At 41.5% G+C, this 16062-nt stretch overlaps 1 protein-coding gene across 1 annotated transcript in view; it reads left to right on the top strand.

Moving 5' to 3' along the window:
* Positions 1-16062, top strand: part of ube2o (ubiquitin-conjugating enzyme E2O) — a 36285-nt gene that overhangs the window by 3274 nt on the left and 16949 nt on the right. Inside the window, exons 2-3 of the mRNA XM_018665015.2 lie at positions 15017-15076; positions 15529-15639. Of these exons, the coding sequence (XP_018520531.1) occupies positions 15017-15076; positions 15529-15639 (171 nt within the window). The remainder of the gene's footprint in view (positions 1-15016; positions 15077-15528; positions 15640-16062) is intronic.

The raw sequence follows: 16062 nt of genomic DNA, 5'->3' as shown, positions 1-16062 counted from the left end.
AGATATACAGGAATAAAATCAAAAGGCAGTGCTCTGCAGAACAGATGGATCTCAGAAAGTGCACAGTACATAGATATTGTGATGTTAATTACATGTACAGTGATGGGTTTATTCATGTCGCCCACTCTTATTGTTGAGTTGTTTGAAAGATGTGAATGAATGTGAACAGATGCAAGTTCAGTTTTGTTGGTGCCAACTGAGTCACTGGTGCATCTGTGTTGGGTTGGGTGATATGATGATATTTACAGGTAGCTGTCACTTTATAATTAGCCAAATAACACACTTTTATGCATTGTTTCTATTGAATTTTTTTTTTTTTTTTTTTTTTTTCTTTATATACATTAAAAACACACTTCTGCCTGCTCTATTTCTAAAAAAATATTAAAATTAAATGTAATTTGTAGGAAGATTATATATGTATTGCTCACTCAAACATTTGTGTAAGTTAACATACAGTAAATAAACAGATATGAGGGAAATAACAAATACACTGTTGTTCCTGGTGCGTTTTGAGCTGTCACATGATTGCACACACCGATACACAACACACACAATGTTGGTGCATGGTGTTGATAGCTAGAGCAAAGTGCTGTACAGTCAGTGCATTGGCTGTTTGTAGTAAATAAACTGCAGAACTACCTCCACAATCAAATTTGTACAAGTGAAGTACTTTTGATTAAAGTTAATGTAGCAGCTCCAGCTGTTGTCACTTAATGAGGGAATCCGTAAATCTTTGTCACTGACTCTCAGACTGGCTTGTATTGGCAAACTTTTAAGAGGGGTGGGCTGAAGTTACCACTAGTAGCCTTGAAATGTCTGCAGCTCAGTACCTCACTTTTTTTTCCTACCCTATGAAATCTTAATAACTCTCTCTAGAGGGAGGGATGGAGCTTAGATCTGCATCTCAGTGCAGGTATGAACAGGGACACCTCAGTTGTTGTCAGCTGCACTGCTTGAGCTTTCACTGCCGCTTTGGTAGCAAGTCGGTCAAGATCATTGCTGACTTATTTCATTGCCTGTGAGGCTTCGAGGCGGTTGCCTAGAGGGCCTGAAGGAGCAGTACAGAGAGATTCCTGTTTCTTTTTCTCAGCGAAATGAGCATGTGCAGTGTCTATAGTCTGGAATACTTAAGACTATATTGCATTACTGTCTGATATTGAATTGTCGATGATTGTCTTTTTTTTTTTTTTTTTTTGGACCACAACTTGTCACCTTAAGTGATAATATTCTGCTGCAGGAGCACACAAGGCCAGATGCTCAGTGCATCTGAACCTCCTGTGTGTTTTTTAATAGGAAGGAAATAGATACATAATCCTGTAAGGACAAGGACAAGGACGCAGCCTCTGCGTTGTCATTGATTGTGGAGCAAGATGATTACTTTCCTCACTGACCTTAAAACTTACAGTAGGTGCAGGTTACTGGAAGAGCTAATGCTGTTCTTGACTCCTCACTGAAGCCAGTTTCCACCTTCTGCCATGAAAGAACCATCAGGCACAACTGGTTCCATAAGAGTAGTAAGAGTAGTAGTTAAGAGTAGATTAAACATTAGAGTACATGTAACAACTATTCTTTAACATGCAGCCTGTGTAGCACAGGATTTTCTGTACCTCTGTGCATGGCAGTGCTTTGGTTGCCATGGCACCCAGTTAGATTTTTTTTCCCCAACTTGTGATTTTGATGTTTTAGGTTCATTTTACCATCCTTTTGTTTTTCTAGAAAGGTGGGAATTTCAATATTATTTTTAGAATTAAATTCTAAATTTATTGTGATTTGAAGAAAACCTTGCTCTTTTCTCAGAGCTTTAAAAACCAAGAATTGTGACTTTAACAATATAGCCCTGTGTCACTGCCTGTCTGAGGCCTGCCACAGTCCCCAGTCAGCATTACCAAACACAGAGAGCCCTGTTGATGCAGCACAACCTTGAAATTTCCACAAAGGACAGAAGTGCACTGCAGCAGGTTGCTAGCAGTGGGATGCACCAAGGAAACGGCAGTACAGGGAGGCTGTCAGATGTCCCTTGGCTTTATCAGTCACTGGAACTCAAATAATCATGACTGTGCTGCTAAGACCTCCAGAAGTGTCGTAAAGTAACTCCTGGTGCATGATAAGATAATGCAGGGCAGAGGGGTCGAGGTGAGCTGGGGTGGAGGAGCAGAAGGCTTGTATGGTAACAAAGATGACAGGGATGCTGCTGCTGCTGACTATTCTGCAGAGAGAGATACAGAGCAGGAGAGGGAGGAAAAAGTGAGGAAGAGAGGGGGAAAAAAACTGTAAAGTGGATGGAAAAATGGGGAAATCAAGCACTGAATACCAATGAAAAATGTCACATGGGTGTCAAAACCATGAGGAGAAAGTAAAATTAAATGAAACAAAAATCTTGACTGGAAAACAGGTAATGAGACCGGCAGACGGTTTGGTTCCAGATGGCTGTTATGGTAATGTGTAGGCTTTCACTCCTTAAAATGGTAAGGTCCCACCTTCTGCTCTCTAATCCATTTTAAATTCCCAGCCTGTTGTGGAGTGCTGTTGTAGGATGATATCATAGTTTTGCTGCTCTGCCCTGTTACAGCGCCCTGAGGTTTGCTCTCCTAAAAGCTGCACTTTCCCGAATACTACCGCCATCAGACTGATATGATTTGTGTTCAATAAATTCCACTTGGCTGCTTGTAGGTTCTTGTTCTTCATTCAGCTGCAACTAACACAGAAAGTCAGGGAGAGCTGATTTTTGTTAGTTGAATGGGTCTTTTTTTGTGTTTTTGTTTGTTGGTTTAAATAAAGCCCATCATTTATGCTTTATAAAGTGAGCGGGAGACTCCTGGGGTTTTACTGCTTTTATCTTTGCCTTTTAGTGTGCTAATAGTCTTTATTTTTGTTTTAGAGACACCACCTGCTCAGCCAGTCTGATTTTAAAAACAACCAGTCAGTCAATCAGCTGGGAAAGCTTTCTCTACAGCTCAATAAAACGGCATACAGCCAAAGGCTTTAAACAGCTGTGTTAGGTTCCTTAACAGCTGCAGCAGCAGAAGGGATGTATGCATTGTTGTGTGACTCCCCCACCCCTCTGTCCTGTAACCATAGCATGGAAAGGCATGATGTCATACATCAGCCATCAATCTCTCTGGCACTTGGTTTCGTTTACACCAGAGGAAAATCTTCGTGTCCAGTCAAATGGTTCAGTCACTGTTATTGCTTCTGTAAAAGTGAAAACAGTCATTCTGTACTGCACACTGTCAGTTAGAAAAGAAGTTAGGCAGTGTTCCTGACTTTAAGGTTGCCTACTGGAAATTTATGGGAGACTGTAAAAATCCTATTAAATACAAGTGGTAGGAGGAGAGACTGCAGGTGCTGGATACTCTGACCCCAGGCTGACTCCCATCTGTCAGCCCTGGCCCTGCCCTCTACCCCTGTCCATCCAACTACAGAAGTCTGGTCATACCCCCACTGAATAGATACACTTCTGTCATAAAAGGGTTGACTGCTGAAATGCGTTCAAACCACTTCACACAGATTTCTATCAGCACCCTCTGATCACAGAAATGGTTTTCATTCCTACCAAGGCCGTGGCTCTATGAAAGCATTTCAGCAGCGAGATTACTAAGCACTTGGAAAGAGATCATCTTGCTGCTAAAATGCTTTTAAGACACCAAATTAGTGGGATAACCGGTTCTTCTGCCAAGCAGTTGGAGACATGGAGTTTGACCAAAAGAAGTGTCTTTTAAGAACAATATTTCAAGGACTGAGCTGATCTACCTTCTGCGGCTCCACTCATATTTTCTCACCTTGATTATCTTATAAATGAGCATTTTGTTGTGTGGTTTGAAGTGGCAGTCAGCAGTGTGCGTTGCCTGCAGCAGTTCCCTGCTGAGCAGACTAGAGTGATCACATTACAGATTTCTGTTTATTTAGTCACACGTGCTAATTAACTTAGCACCTAAGCCATTTATTCTGTCAGATTCAATCTGCACTCTCTTCTCTTTCAAATAATTGTGCTGATCTTGTGCATGCTTGTGTTAACCTGCCACACTGAACATGTCATTTGATTAGAAATGATGATAGAGTAAGGTGCTTCCCTAAAATACGTTTGGTGTGGGGAAAAAAATGAGTGGAGTTAGGACTGTGGCTTTTGAAGCAGATGTAGTGCCTGTCACCGTTAGATATTTCAGACCGTACATTCTGCTCCAGATTTGCAGCGTTAACACCTCAGATGAGGTAATGATTGTTGGTCTGCATCCTTCAGAGTGTCTGCTCAGGAGCCGTCTGCAGGTGCTCGAGGTAGGCTGGCAGACGTTGGTGTAATCTGGGACACGAGGCCCATGCCAAGGCCCGCCTAACGGCGCAACGGTGCGCAGAGCCTTAGTTATGGTTTTGAGCAGGTGCCAGGCACGCCCAGGAACACACACACACAAACAGTCGTACACCCTTTAGAGACAATAGGAATCAGCTTTTGTCACCAGCCATTGAGCTGCTGTACACTTCCTCTGAAAAAACAAGAATAACAGCTCCAGTGTTGTGGAGCCATTGTTAAATCATGACGGAAGTTGCAACATCAGAAATTGTCCTGATTCCTAATGCTCACAGCCCTCCTCATGTAGGACAATGAAATGAGTTGCTGTGCAGCAGAGCTTTTCAACTGCAGGAATTTTCCCAGAAGCTCAGGCAACTATAAGTGACATTAACCTGCATTTTGACCGAGACACGCTGATCTAATTTTAGTTTCTGGTCTGCAGCTCCTGCCTGTAAAAAGTCCCTTCACCTGTGGTAGTACTTTCTATCTGCACACTCTGGATGGCTTCATGTGGTGCACAGCATTCATTCAAACTGCTGCGAGCACTGTGTTTTTTCTGCATTAGAAGTAATGATTTTGTTTGTCACTTACTTTAAATCACATAACTGCTGTCTAGATTGAGTTGTGTGAGAAAGTTGTGTAGAAAGAAAAAGCAACCTTTGCCAAATGTTTCAGTGCAGATTCACTCTGTTGCACCTTTGTCACCTTATTCCTTGTCGTCTTATCCCTCAGTACAAACGCAGTCACACTCGTGCTGCCCTCTCAGACAGCTGAGATTGTGTCCTTGTCATCAGATAATAAGGCAGGGTGACAGAGGATGTCACCCTGTGATGAGGTGATGAGCCCGCTCGGCAGGTGAAGGCAAAGGAGCAACAGCAGAAAGAGACGAGATGAAATACATGTTTTTACCCTCTTAGCCTCCCCTCTTGGGGCTCGGGGCTTTTAGAGTGAATCTAACTTGTCGTCCAAGTGTGAAATGGGACGAGCTGTGAACCCGTCGTGCTCCCTGTGCACTTGTCACCTCATTGATCCTCTTTTTCCGTTATCCTCCTTTCCTTCTCAGCAATCCAATTTTTATCCATCCCTCCTCCTCCTCTATCACATTACTCTTACTTTCTTTCATCTCCTTTCTCCACCTGTCCTATCCTTTGTATCCTTTGTTTGTCTCCTTTCATTCATTTTTCACACTTTGTATAGTCCTAAAGTGTTTCAGACCAGACAGATTGATGGTACAGCATTCTGCACCTGTAACTCTGAACATGTCATTAAAGTAACCACAACCAAGACGTGATGGTTTCAAGATATTGTTATAAGTTACTTTTAATATCAGTAAGTACAGCTGGTTGTCATTTTTAGGCTGTGTTGACTACCCGTGTTGATTGATACACATCTGTGACAACATGTCAGACAAATCCAGCCCTGCCAATAAATTCCCACTTGTACCGCTTGTAATTACTACATGAAGGATGATGTCAGCCACTCGTGTTTACTGTAAATCTGATACGACAGGGACACAACATGACCGCCCTCTCTCCTCCTCTCCACCCCTCATCCTCTCCCCTTTCCTTAACCTCTACCCTCCCTTTTTCCTATCCTTTCACTCCTCCTCCCTGCTCCTCTTCCTCCACCTTCTCCTACATCCCATCTTCTCCATTACCATTGTTTTCTCCTCACATCGTCTTATGTTTCTCTCTTACCCCTGCTTCCTCCTTTCTCCCCCTCCCCCTCACTCTTTCCTCCCCCTTCTAAGCCATCCTGTAAACCTCCTCCTTCTGACTGGATGGTCGTCCGGCTCCTGCCCTGAGATAATGGATCTCATTTGATCCTTTCTTTCTCTCTCTGCATATACCACACACACACACACACACACACACACACACACACACACACACGGGAATAGACAGACTCTGAAGTGATTTGCCTATCTGCTGGAGCCTGCACCCATCCCACCAGCCATCTTTCCTCCCATCTCTCTCTCTCTCTCTCTCTTTCTCTCTCTCTCTCTCTCTCTCTCTCTCTCTCTCATACTCTCATCTTCCCATCCTCCCATCCTCCCTTTTTCCTCTGCAGTGTTGGCCCTGCCCAGTGGGTAGACTGTCTGTGCTCTCTCTCTCTCCTCTCTCTCTCTCTCTCTACCTATTCTAACTTCCCCTCCTTTTTCTATCTCACTATCTGCTGTGTTTGCTGCGCTCTTGTCTATTTCTGGCTCTTTCTTTTTCTTGTTTCCTCTCTCTCTCTCTCCCTCCCCCTCCCTCTCTCTCTCTCTCTCCCCCTCCCTCTCTCCCCTGGGATGCGTCTCGATCTCCCACTTTTCAGGGTGGCTGCTGTCTCCTCTGTGCCTTGTTCACTGCTCATCTTCATTTTCTCCCCATCACACCCTGTCTACCTCTCCTTACCGTCTACCCCCCCCCCCATCACTTTTTCCATCTATTTCTTCATCTTTGTGATTGACTCTCTTGAGTATCCTTCATCCCCACCCTTCATCTCCTACTCTCATTCTCTGTCTTATATTCTCAGGCTTTTTGAGACCGCATCTGTTCCTCTCTGATTTCATATTCTGCTTGTTTATGTTCTTTTTTTCCTTCCTCCTAACGTACAGTTCCCTGTGTCTTGCAGCCCTCAGTGCCTTCCTCCCTTTTCTGTAACTTTTTTTTGTTTCATCTCTCAAACTACACAGTAAGGAGATTGTTCTATTATAGATACCATGCGCTATTAGTTCCCTCGTCATTCCCCCTGTGGTCTCCGTGGGTAAAAGGCCTTGCGCCTGCTCTCTTTTTAATAGATATAATAGAGTTGTGCACCCTTCCTGTGCGCCCTGATCAATAGCCTTCAGTCGGACGGCACTGTCCTGCAGCAGCGAGAAGAAGGTATCAGGGTGTGACGATTGATTGATGATTCAGTTGTTTATGGCCATATCAACCAAGGCCACAAGGACTTGTCATTGATTTTATTTTTTGCTTCCCCACATTTAAGGAAACACAACCCATATTTTGTTTTGTTTTTGGTTGAAGTTTAGATGCAAGAAAGGATATCGGGCATATATTTTATATTTATTCTTACTAAAATAATTGTCAAGATCAGTCATGCTTAGTCATGACTCACTCTCCTTTTTGTTTAGGAGGCGCAGCATTAGGTTAGCAGTTCTCCTGACCACTAAAAGAGCAGGTGGTGGTTGCTTTAATATGTGAAAACCAATACACACATGCTTGACAGGTTTGTAAATGAGTATTGACTTTGAAGCGGTGTAGATAGCCACATTTTTTTTTTTTTTTTTTTTTGCTTGGAGCACAGTGAGCACACAGATGGACAGCAGAGAAGAGAACTGATGCAGTGGTGGTGGACAAGGTGTGAGTGTTTGATCTTCAAGACAGATTTCGGGTGTATCAGTAAAAGTAGTCTCCCTGTTTCTGTCAGATGGGCCTACAAAGGCTCTGGAGGGCTGGATGCTTGTCTTTTCCTGGTTTTTTTCTGTTGAAATTAACTTTGGTTGCGGCAGAAAGCAGGCTTGACAGGGAAGTAGTGCAGTAACTGCAGCCATGGGCCATGAGCTAACATGGCTAATAGCTTAACAACAGGAGCTCACAAAGTAAATTGAAAACTAAATTCTGCATTTTCTTAAAAACACTTTCCTCTCAATACTTCTGTGTCTGTTACACTCACTTCCACAACCATCCTCCTGCTACTTATTTAAAATTAGCTCGCCATGCTGCTACAAAAGTCAAGTCAGTCACATAGCGCCAATTCACAGTTATCTCAAGGCACTGAAAAGAAGGATATAAACAACTAGTATTTTCTGAATGAGTGATCAGCCCTCCCTCCAACTGGCTGGACATTGGAGAGAGAGATTTTGTCTGTAAATTATATCCGAATGAAGTCTGTGTGAAATAGACAGCATTTTTAAAGCCCCCACAAAAACAGTTAATTGGGGATATTTCCCATGGAAAAAAGGTTTAGTTTTCAAACCAAACAGGGTGAATTGAGGGTGTGGATCTAGAGGGTCTCTTATAAATGTCTGTTATCCTCATCTTGGAAAACAACAACAGAATAATTTTCAGTTCCCCAAAACCCTGGTGGTATAGCAGAACCATGATTTGCCTGAGGTGCAGGATGTAGCGCTGCAAGACGACTGCACCTTTGTTATCACTGCTCGATATTTAACACCATCTGTGGGTGGAATTTCACCTATAAGATATACATAGAGTCCAGGGAGGTGTGTGTGTGAGGAGAGAAATACAGTATGTGCACCTGTTACTACTGAATCCATTATTTGACTTCCTGTAGTGCTTGTGGATCGGATGGCTTGTTAGTATAGAAATGAGAGGATGACAAAGCCTGGTGTAGTAAACTGTCTGTCAGAGAGAACAGGCGTGGCCCCAAGCTGCAGTCCTCTGCAGTGTCTCTTTCTCCCCCTCTTCCTCCTCCTCGAACAGCACCCGAATAATGACTTGTGTTAATTAGGCCCGGGAAGTCAAAGCAAATACTGTCCTCCATCGATTCTTGTAATCAGTCCGTCCCCTTTTACTTTTATCAGCCTGGATGGAGAGGCAGCCATGGTTGTCTTCTATCTCCACACAGGCAGATAGACACAGACACTTATATGCATTTGTGCAAATGGGTATGCCTTTCTCTTTTGTTGTCTGACTCACCACCTTACCGCCTCTCTTGTCATCATCCCTACATGAGCCATAGCAACAGTCAGCTGCTTTGTTGTAACCTCTCTGTCTAGTTTTCTTGCCATTTTGTGACTGAGGATGCATGGACAATGAGGAGGGGGAAGTGTTTAAGTTCTGTTTTAATGAGGGATAGACTCTGTATAGAGCATACATGTCTGAAAGGTGTTGCTGAAGAAATGCATAAATCTCAGTTACACAGTGTGGGCATGTGTTGTTTCTGAAGAAAGCAAATGTGTGTTTGAGACAGAGCTTTGGTTTCAAGGTGCCTTATCGAGATGTGTACTTCACGTGAGTAACATAGAGAAGCCTTCCTGCCCTACCAGGTGACAGACATTTGCTTCATTTACAAACTGTACGTACGTACTGTAAGTGATGACTTTCCTGTGATATTGAAGGTCTTTTGTTAAATGAAAACGTCACCAGATTGCTCAGTGCTCTCCAGGTTTGACACTTAAAACACAAACATGTAAACACAATTCTGCTAAATATTTCATCAAACCCTTTGGATAGTTGTCCATTTCCCCTGAATGATTTGCATGGAGCCTACCTTATGTGTTGACTTTTCCATTGACATTAGTGTCCCTGCTGTGATTGGATTAATTGTGTATGTAAAGATGTTTTGGTGTCAGAAACCTAAATAACCTCTTATCTTGGTTAGATAATCCCTTATTGAGAAGCCCGGATAGCATGGCATGTAAACACCTTACGCAGGTTTCTCATCACTGTTTACCATGATGACAGGTGCTTCCTCAGTCGTTTCAGTCAAGAAAACCAAAAATATGATGATAAACAATGTGTTGACATGCCCAAATGAGTATGTAAGTGTGACAAGTAACATGAGGAAACAGTTTTTTGTCACTCTTGTCTTTCATTCAAGCAGAGTGCAAGCAGAGTGGTAAATTAACTAAACTGAGGATAGTTGACGATAGTTCAGTTGGAACAAAAATGGCAGGCGGTGGTGAAAATGTTAAGAAATGAAAGACACAACTGGATCTACACAATTTACTGCGAAATCTAGGCACTGACGGACCAGAGACAAATTCCACTGGTTAGGTTTCATTTAGAAATTACAGAATCAACTCCTTTAGTCAGTGAGAGACCGGGAGGTACTTCTACCAGAAACATACATATTGTCAAGTTTTTAATGTTCCACTCGATCGTCATATCTCAAATAAGATCAAAGTAAGGGTAAGACTAAACTGGGATAGTAATGGTACCCATTCAATTCGCCAGTCATCTGTTCAAGCTGCATATGACACTGCTGTCATGCCAGAGAAATACGTCCCTACTATGACAAAAATTGTAAAGGAAGGTGAAAAATGTAGCTTCATGTCATTATGATTGTGAGATAGCAGTATTCTCCCTCCTCTCTCCAGGAGAGGAATCACTCCCACCTCAGGGACATGCTGCTCAGTAGCAGAATTTAAAAACCGAGTATAATTTGCATGATACAATTGCAAGATATCCATCTTTAAATTAGAAACTGAAATTACTCTTAATAAGGGGGTTATACCACTGCCAACCAGACATTTCATAGCAGCTGGCTGACCAGCAGATTCACACACTGGTCATGATTTGTAAAGGGAGCAAAGGTCCTGGTGTGGTCGTCCGGGCCAGAGTGTGAGTAAGGTGTTGTAATGCTGTATCTGTTCTCTCTTACTGTGGGGTAAATGGTATTGATTTAAACAGTGTTTTTGAACTGATGAGGAAATCTGCTTCTACAGTAGCGCACTGCAGCACAATGCACTGAAAGAATATTAATGAAGAGAGCTCTGTCTGTCTGTCTGTCTGTGTGTGTGTGTGTGTGTGTCTGTGTGTGTCTGTGTGTGTCTGTGTGTGTGTGTGTGTGTGTGTGTGTGTGTGTGTGTGTGTGTGTGTGTGTGTGTGTGTGTGTCTGTGTCTGTGTCTGTGTGTGTCTGTGTCTGTGTGTGTGTGTCCATCCAAAAAGTGTTTTGTACTTGTGAGCTTCTCTCAGCTAAAAGGTTTAGATGAGGAGGGAGACAGGAGTGTGTGTCTGTGTGTGTGTGTGGCTGTGAGTGTGTACTCCAACCCCCAGTAGTAGAGACATGAGGAGCAGACAGGCTGCTGTTTAATAGATTACAAGGGAACATGGCGACCCATCGATCATATGCACACACACACACACACACACACACACACACACACACACACACTCACTCTCTCTCCCAGAATTCAGTGGGGTAGGGTTACAGCCAGAGAAAGCAGAGCCAAGGAGTATGTGTGTGTTTGTGTGTGTGAGTGAATGTGCTTGTGCTTCTGTCCTCAGTCAGATGTTTGGATGTCTTCACACATGGGCATTTAGGTTTGGTTTAATTTTAAAGGTGCTTTATGTAACAATCTGATAATTATTGTTATTAATGACACCGGTGGCCGATTAGTAAACTCCTCCTGCTGCTCTTGCTCATCTCAATGTGATTGACCAGCATCATATTAATAGATATGATGGTGCTGAAAGACAAGGTAACTAAAGTTACACTGTTACCATGACAGTACCCACCATTTAGGTCACCATGATGAAATACTGTATACATAGACAACAACCCACAGCTTCACACATATAAACAAACCATCATGTGCTGTTAAGTTGCTCATGAAGTAGATCTCTGTACAGGTAACTACAATAGACAGGCTGGGAGTTGCTTGCTGCTTGTATACATTGCTTTGTCAGCATCACATTTTCCCAAATATCTACAGTGACTATAGCCTATGCATAGTTAATATGAGCTACAGTCTGAAAGTGTGGCCACGGTTATGAGAATAAGACTTTACATGCAGCAGGCCCCTATGTTTTTATTTTCTTCACTCTCTTTACTCCTGATTACCTTTGTCTAGAGCAGCTTGTGCTGTCGCTCACGGTGTAGAAGCAAGGCCTCCTCCTAGGCAGCTTTTTATAAGCAATTTCCTTTACATGTTCTTTTTTAAAACTATTGTTGTGAGTTTGCATTTTGTCTCTATGGAGATGCTGTCTCAGCGTCTCAGTTCAGTCAGTGGCTTTAAGAGGGAATACACAAATTTCTGTTTTACAGTTTCTGCAGAGGAAGTTTCATTTTCTGCAGCTGTTTTTTGTCTGTTCAGCTGTGGTGGGTCCTGATGCTTTATGTTAGTTTCTTTTTTTATATCTCACAAACCATTACCATTGCCATCAGACTTTTAAACACCTAAAAATTCACTTCCGTCTGTATACACTCAGTGCTGCTGGACTCATATTTAAATATTTAATATTTAGTCTATACTGCTGTAAATCGCTGTACATATTTAAGATTTAAGTATATTTATTTCCATTCTGCTTGCAGAATTTTTTGCACACACATTTGCACTACACTGGAAACTGTTAAAACTGAGGCCTATGCAAATGGAATTTTGTTCTGTATACACTTGCTGCATACTGAATGACAATAAAAGTCTGACTAAGTCATTAGAAATACACTCTCTCTCTCTCTATGAAGCACAAGATTTATTTTCTGTGCAAATGCATTTGTCACACCAGATATGCAAAACAGTAGCTTGTGTTATATTAGTTACCCGTAGAGTTGTTTTTTTTTTTAAAGTAGACACAAAGTATTAAGTAGATGTTAGACTGATTATTTCCCAAAAATATTTTTTATAGTTACACATTTTTAGTTTAACTCTAAACTCCAAAATAACTCCCACTTAAAATTTCCCTTCACTAAAAGTGAAAAACACCTACACACCATCGGTTACTGCTGGTCTGTTTATTAACAGTGCTTTTGTCTCCAGGACCTTCAGCAGGTATATGTACAAGCATTACAACAGTACCGTATGTATACAGTATAAACATAGATACAAGATAAATTAGGCCATCACACTGTCAGTCTGATGAGATAAAGACAAAGGTAGGAGAAGGTGTCAATATTCATCATAGGTGTGACTCATACAGAAATAGAGCATTACAACATCTACATAACACTCTACTTTTAAACATAACTAAGCTATGCAAAGGCTAGGCTTTAAATCTATGATAGAAATGCTGCTATGATATTGTTATTACCTTTACTTCATCTGAGTAAAAGACAGTGCTGCTGAGAGTAAGCTAGTCTTATATTTTATCTGTTGTGTATAAAGCCAACATGTTACACATAGTATATTATGCTTGTGATCTTTAATTCATGATATTTTATTTGTTTCATGTTTTAAGTTCAGTTCATCTGCAGACCTACCTATCAAATACATTACATTTCAGTTTGGCCTATAAATCCTTTTCTGCGATCATCACTCATGTTTATCTGGACTGGCAGCAGAAGTGTAAGTAATGAAGGCTGAAGCAGCAGCTATTTGTCCTGAACAGTAAATGGATGATATTGGTGTGAATGTTGGGTGAATTTCATTGTTGAGGTGCTGTGCTGTTTTTGGAAAAGAGAAACCACCACAACAAGTTAATAAAATCATAAATATGGCTCAGTACATTTCGTTGTGTGGGATCCGTAGGGCCTAGACCCACAGCTCAGTTTTGTGCCTGACTCAGTGTTAGAGAAGCAACGCTGTGGTGTGAAATTCTGCCTATCACTCTGTTTTTAATTAATTTCAAGTAGGTCAGGTAAAGTAGACCAAATGTTTTACTGATGGGATTTAATATACTGCTTCCTGTCTTTTAGAGATAACACAGATAAATGCAAAGATAAGCAGGATCACTGTGCTGGTTTATACTGGAGTTGATGGTTTTTGGATGTTAACTCAGGAAAGTGCTTGTGTAGGACATCAGAGAGTTACAACTTTAATTATTAGCTGAGTGTGAAAGTTCATTCTTGACCTTAGGAAATAGACCTTGAGTTCATATTTCAAACTCTAGAGAAAAAAGGCTACTAAGTGGGATGGTAAAGATGTTTGTTTGGCACAGTAATTATTAGTCTTTCTGCGTCATATCTTGCAGATGCACTTTCTTTGACTTATATCCAGTCCATTTTGACTAAATACATGCCTGAGGCTGTGTTCAGACAGACTACAGCGCTGTGTGAAAAAACACAGCCCCCTAATTCTTTTCAATGAGAAAGGGCCGTAGGTTTAAAAAAAAAAAAAAAAAAAAAAGACAGTTGCCAGGATTTTGCCACAACGCAGCACATACGGTCAAGACACTGCCCTGGACAATGGAATACATGCGAACACACACTCTTGGTGGATGATGTTATATTCTACTGTTTACCTCCTGATCCTTGCAAAATCCTGTCTCCTAGTATTATAAACTGTGCAGTGTTTTGGCATCTGATAAGCCTTTAAACTCACACACCTGTCACTCTGACTGGCCTTCCTGGATTATATTTCATTGTCTCATCTGAAACAACATGCTCCTACGAATGCAGCTCCATGAATTTTTTTGTTTTTGTATTTTATTAAACTGCTCATAATTTGTATGTTTTCGGTCTGCTGTTTTCGTTCTGCGTGCTTGCTAACAGGCATGCAGTGACACAGCAAAACTTAGCTCACAGGAACAAGGTTTCCCTCTGGGAGCTGAGCCTGAGCCAAGTTTAGCCCCAGCAGCTTCTGTTTTCTGCCCTCTGTCTCTCCGGGCTTGTAAATCTTGATCAATACAGGTTTTGGCTTCATCTGTCCCTCAATCTGTCTGTCCTGTAGCTTCTTTTTTTTCCCCCATATCCTATTTTTATGTCCATGTTGATTAATAATTGATGGTGAAAATGTGTTTGTTAACACCGTCAGTGTTCAGAGGCTCACCCCAGGCCAGCTCAGTGAAATGTGTCTCCCTGTTTAGATGACAAAACCATTTTATCTGTTCTCAGGGGGCGTTTAGCCTCTGCTGACTGTGCATGTTGCAGTCTATCATGGCTTTGAGCAGGGACAGGACCAGGGTGTGACAAATCATATCGGTTATATTGTCATAGTTTGAATGGTTCGTCACAGGGTCATTGATGTGTTCAGTTCTCCTCTGCAGTAAAAGTTATAATAAGCGAATGATGATTTAATTTCAGTGACAGCAGCCTCTGTTGGTTTAAGATGTGTTAAAGGAGAGGTCACCCAGCTGTGTTAGCCACCATTTTCTAAACTTGTCTGCTCTTTTCTTTCACAGCTGAAACTTGAAGATCGATCCATTGTCATCAGAGACATTGTGCGACGGAACAATTCGAACGTAAGTGGAGTCCTCAGTCTGCAACTTTTTTCTATCACTCCCCCTTTTCACTTCACCTCTTTCATTTTGTCTTGTTACTTCCAGCTCTTTTTCAATCAAGTCTCTCTTTGTCAGTCATGTCACTGTTCACCGCGTCCATTTGCTGCATCAGACATGACTGGAATGTTAGTATAGATCGACACCATCAAAGGACTAAAAGGAGACTGTTTGTGTTATTGCAGTGCAGCAACTCAGTCTGAATATAAATACAATATTAACCTTTAACATGATTTTCTTTTGATTTGAAATTCAAGTGTTGTCTTGTTCATAAACCATCATCAAACCAGTTATGCACAAAGACTTAAGTTCTTATAAGTAGTACCTGAAAGCTGTTGTTGAATCTGTTGATGGACAGCATGCAACATAGACACTGTGATGATGGATATGATGAACCTGTGTTTGTTGTATTACAGGACAACCAGTGTGGTATTGTGACCAACATTGACATCGAGTGTGCAGTAAAACTAGTGGGAACAAACTGTGTTCTGTATCCAGTTAACAGCAAAGACCTGCAGCACATCTGGGTAAGAGAGCAACGTTTTACTTTGCACTAAATCTGTGATAATGTTTTACAGGTGTGCAATTTGCTAATACTTACCCAGAGATTTCCGAGGAAATCTGGAAATAACCATGTAATAAAAATCACCAACAAATGCAGCAGTGCTTTATTTTATAGCCTGCAATTTCCAATTAATTTCCTGAAAATTATCCTCACAATTTCCTAAAAGTTATCGTGTATTAGGTGTTAATTACGAAGATATGTTGAAGAAAGACTTGCACAGTTTGAAGCCAATGATGAGGAAAATGGAGAAAGTGCTGGCTGCTATGACTGTATTAAGTTACTGCTCATTATATTCAAATTATTAGGAAAAAAAATTATGCAGTAGGTAAGTGGAAAAAATAGTTCATAAACTGATGTCAGTATCCATCAGAGTTTCCTAGAAAGA

Source organism: Lates calcarifer, linkage group LG5, assembly GCF_001640805.2.
Source record: "Lates calcarifer isolate ASB-BC8 linkage group LG5, TLL_Latcal_v3, whole genome shotgun sequence".
NCBI lineage: Eukaryota > Metazoa > Chordata > Actinopteri > Centropomidae > Lates > Lates calcarifer.
This window is presented reverse-complemented; position numbering and strand designations above follow the sequence as displayed.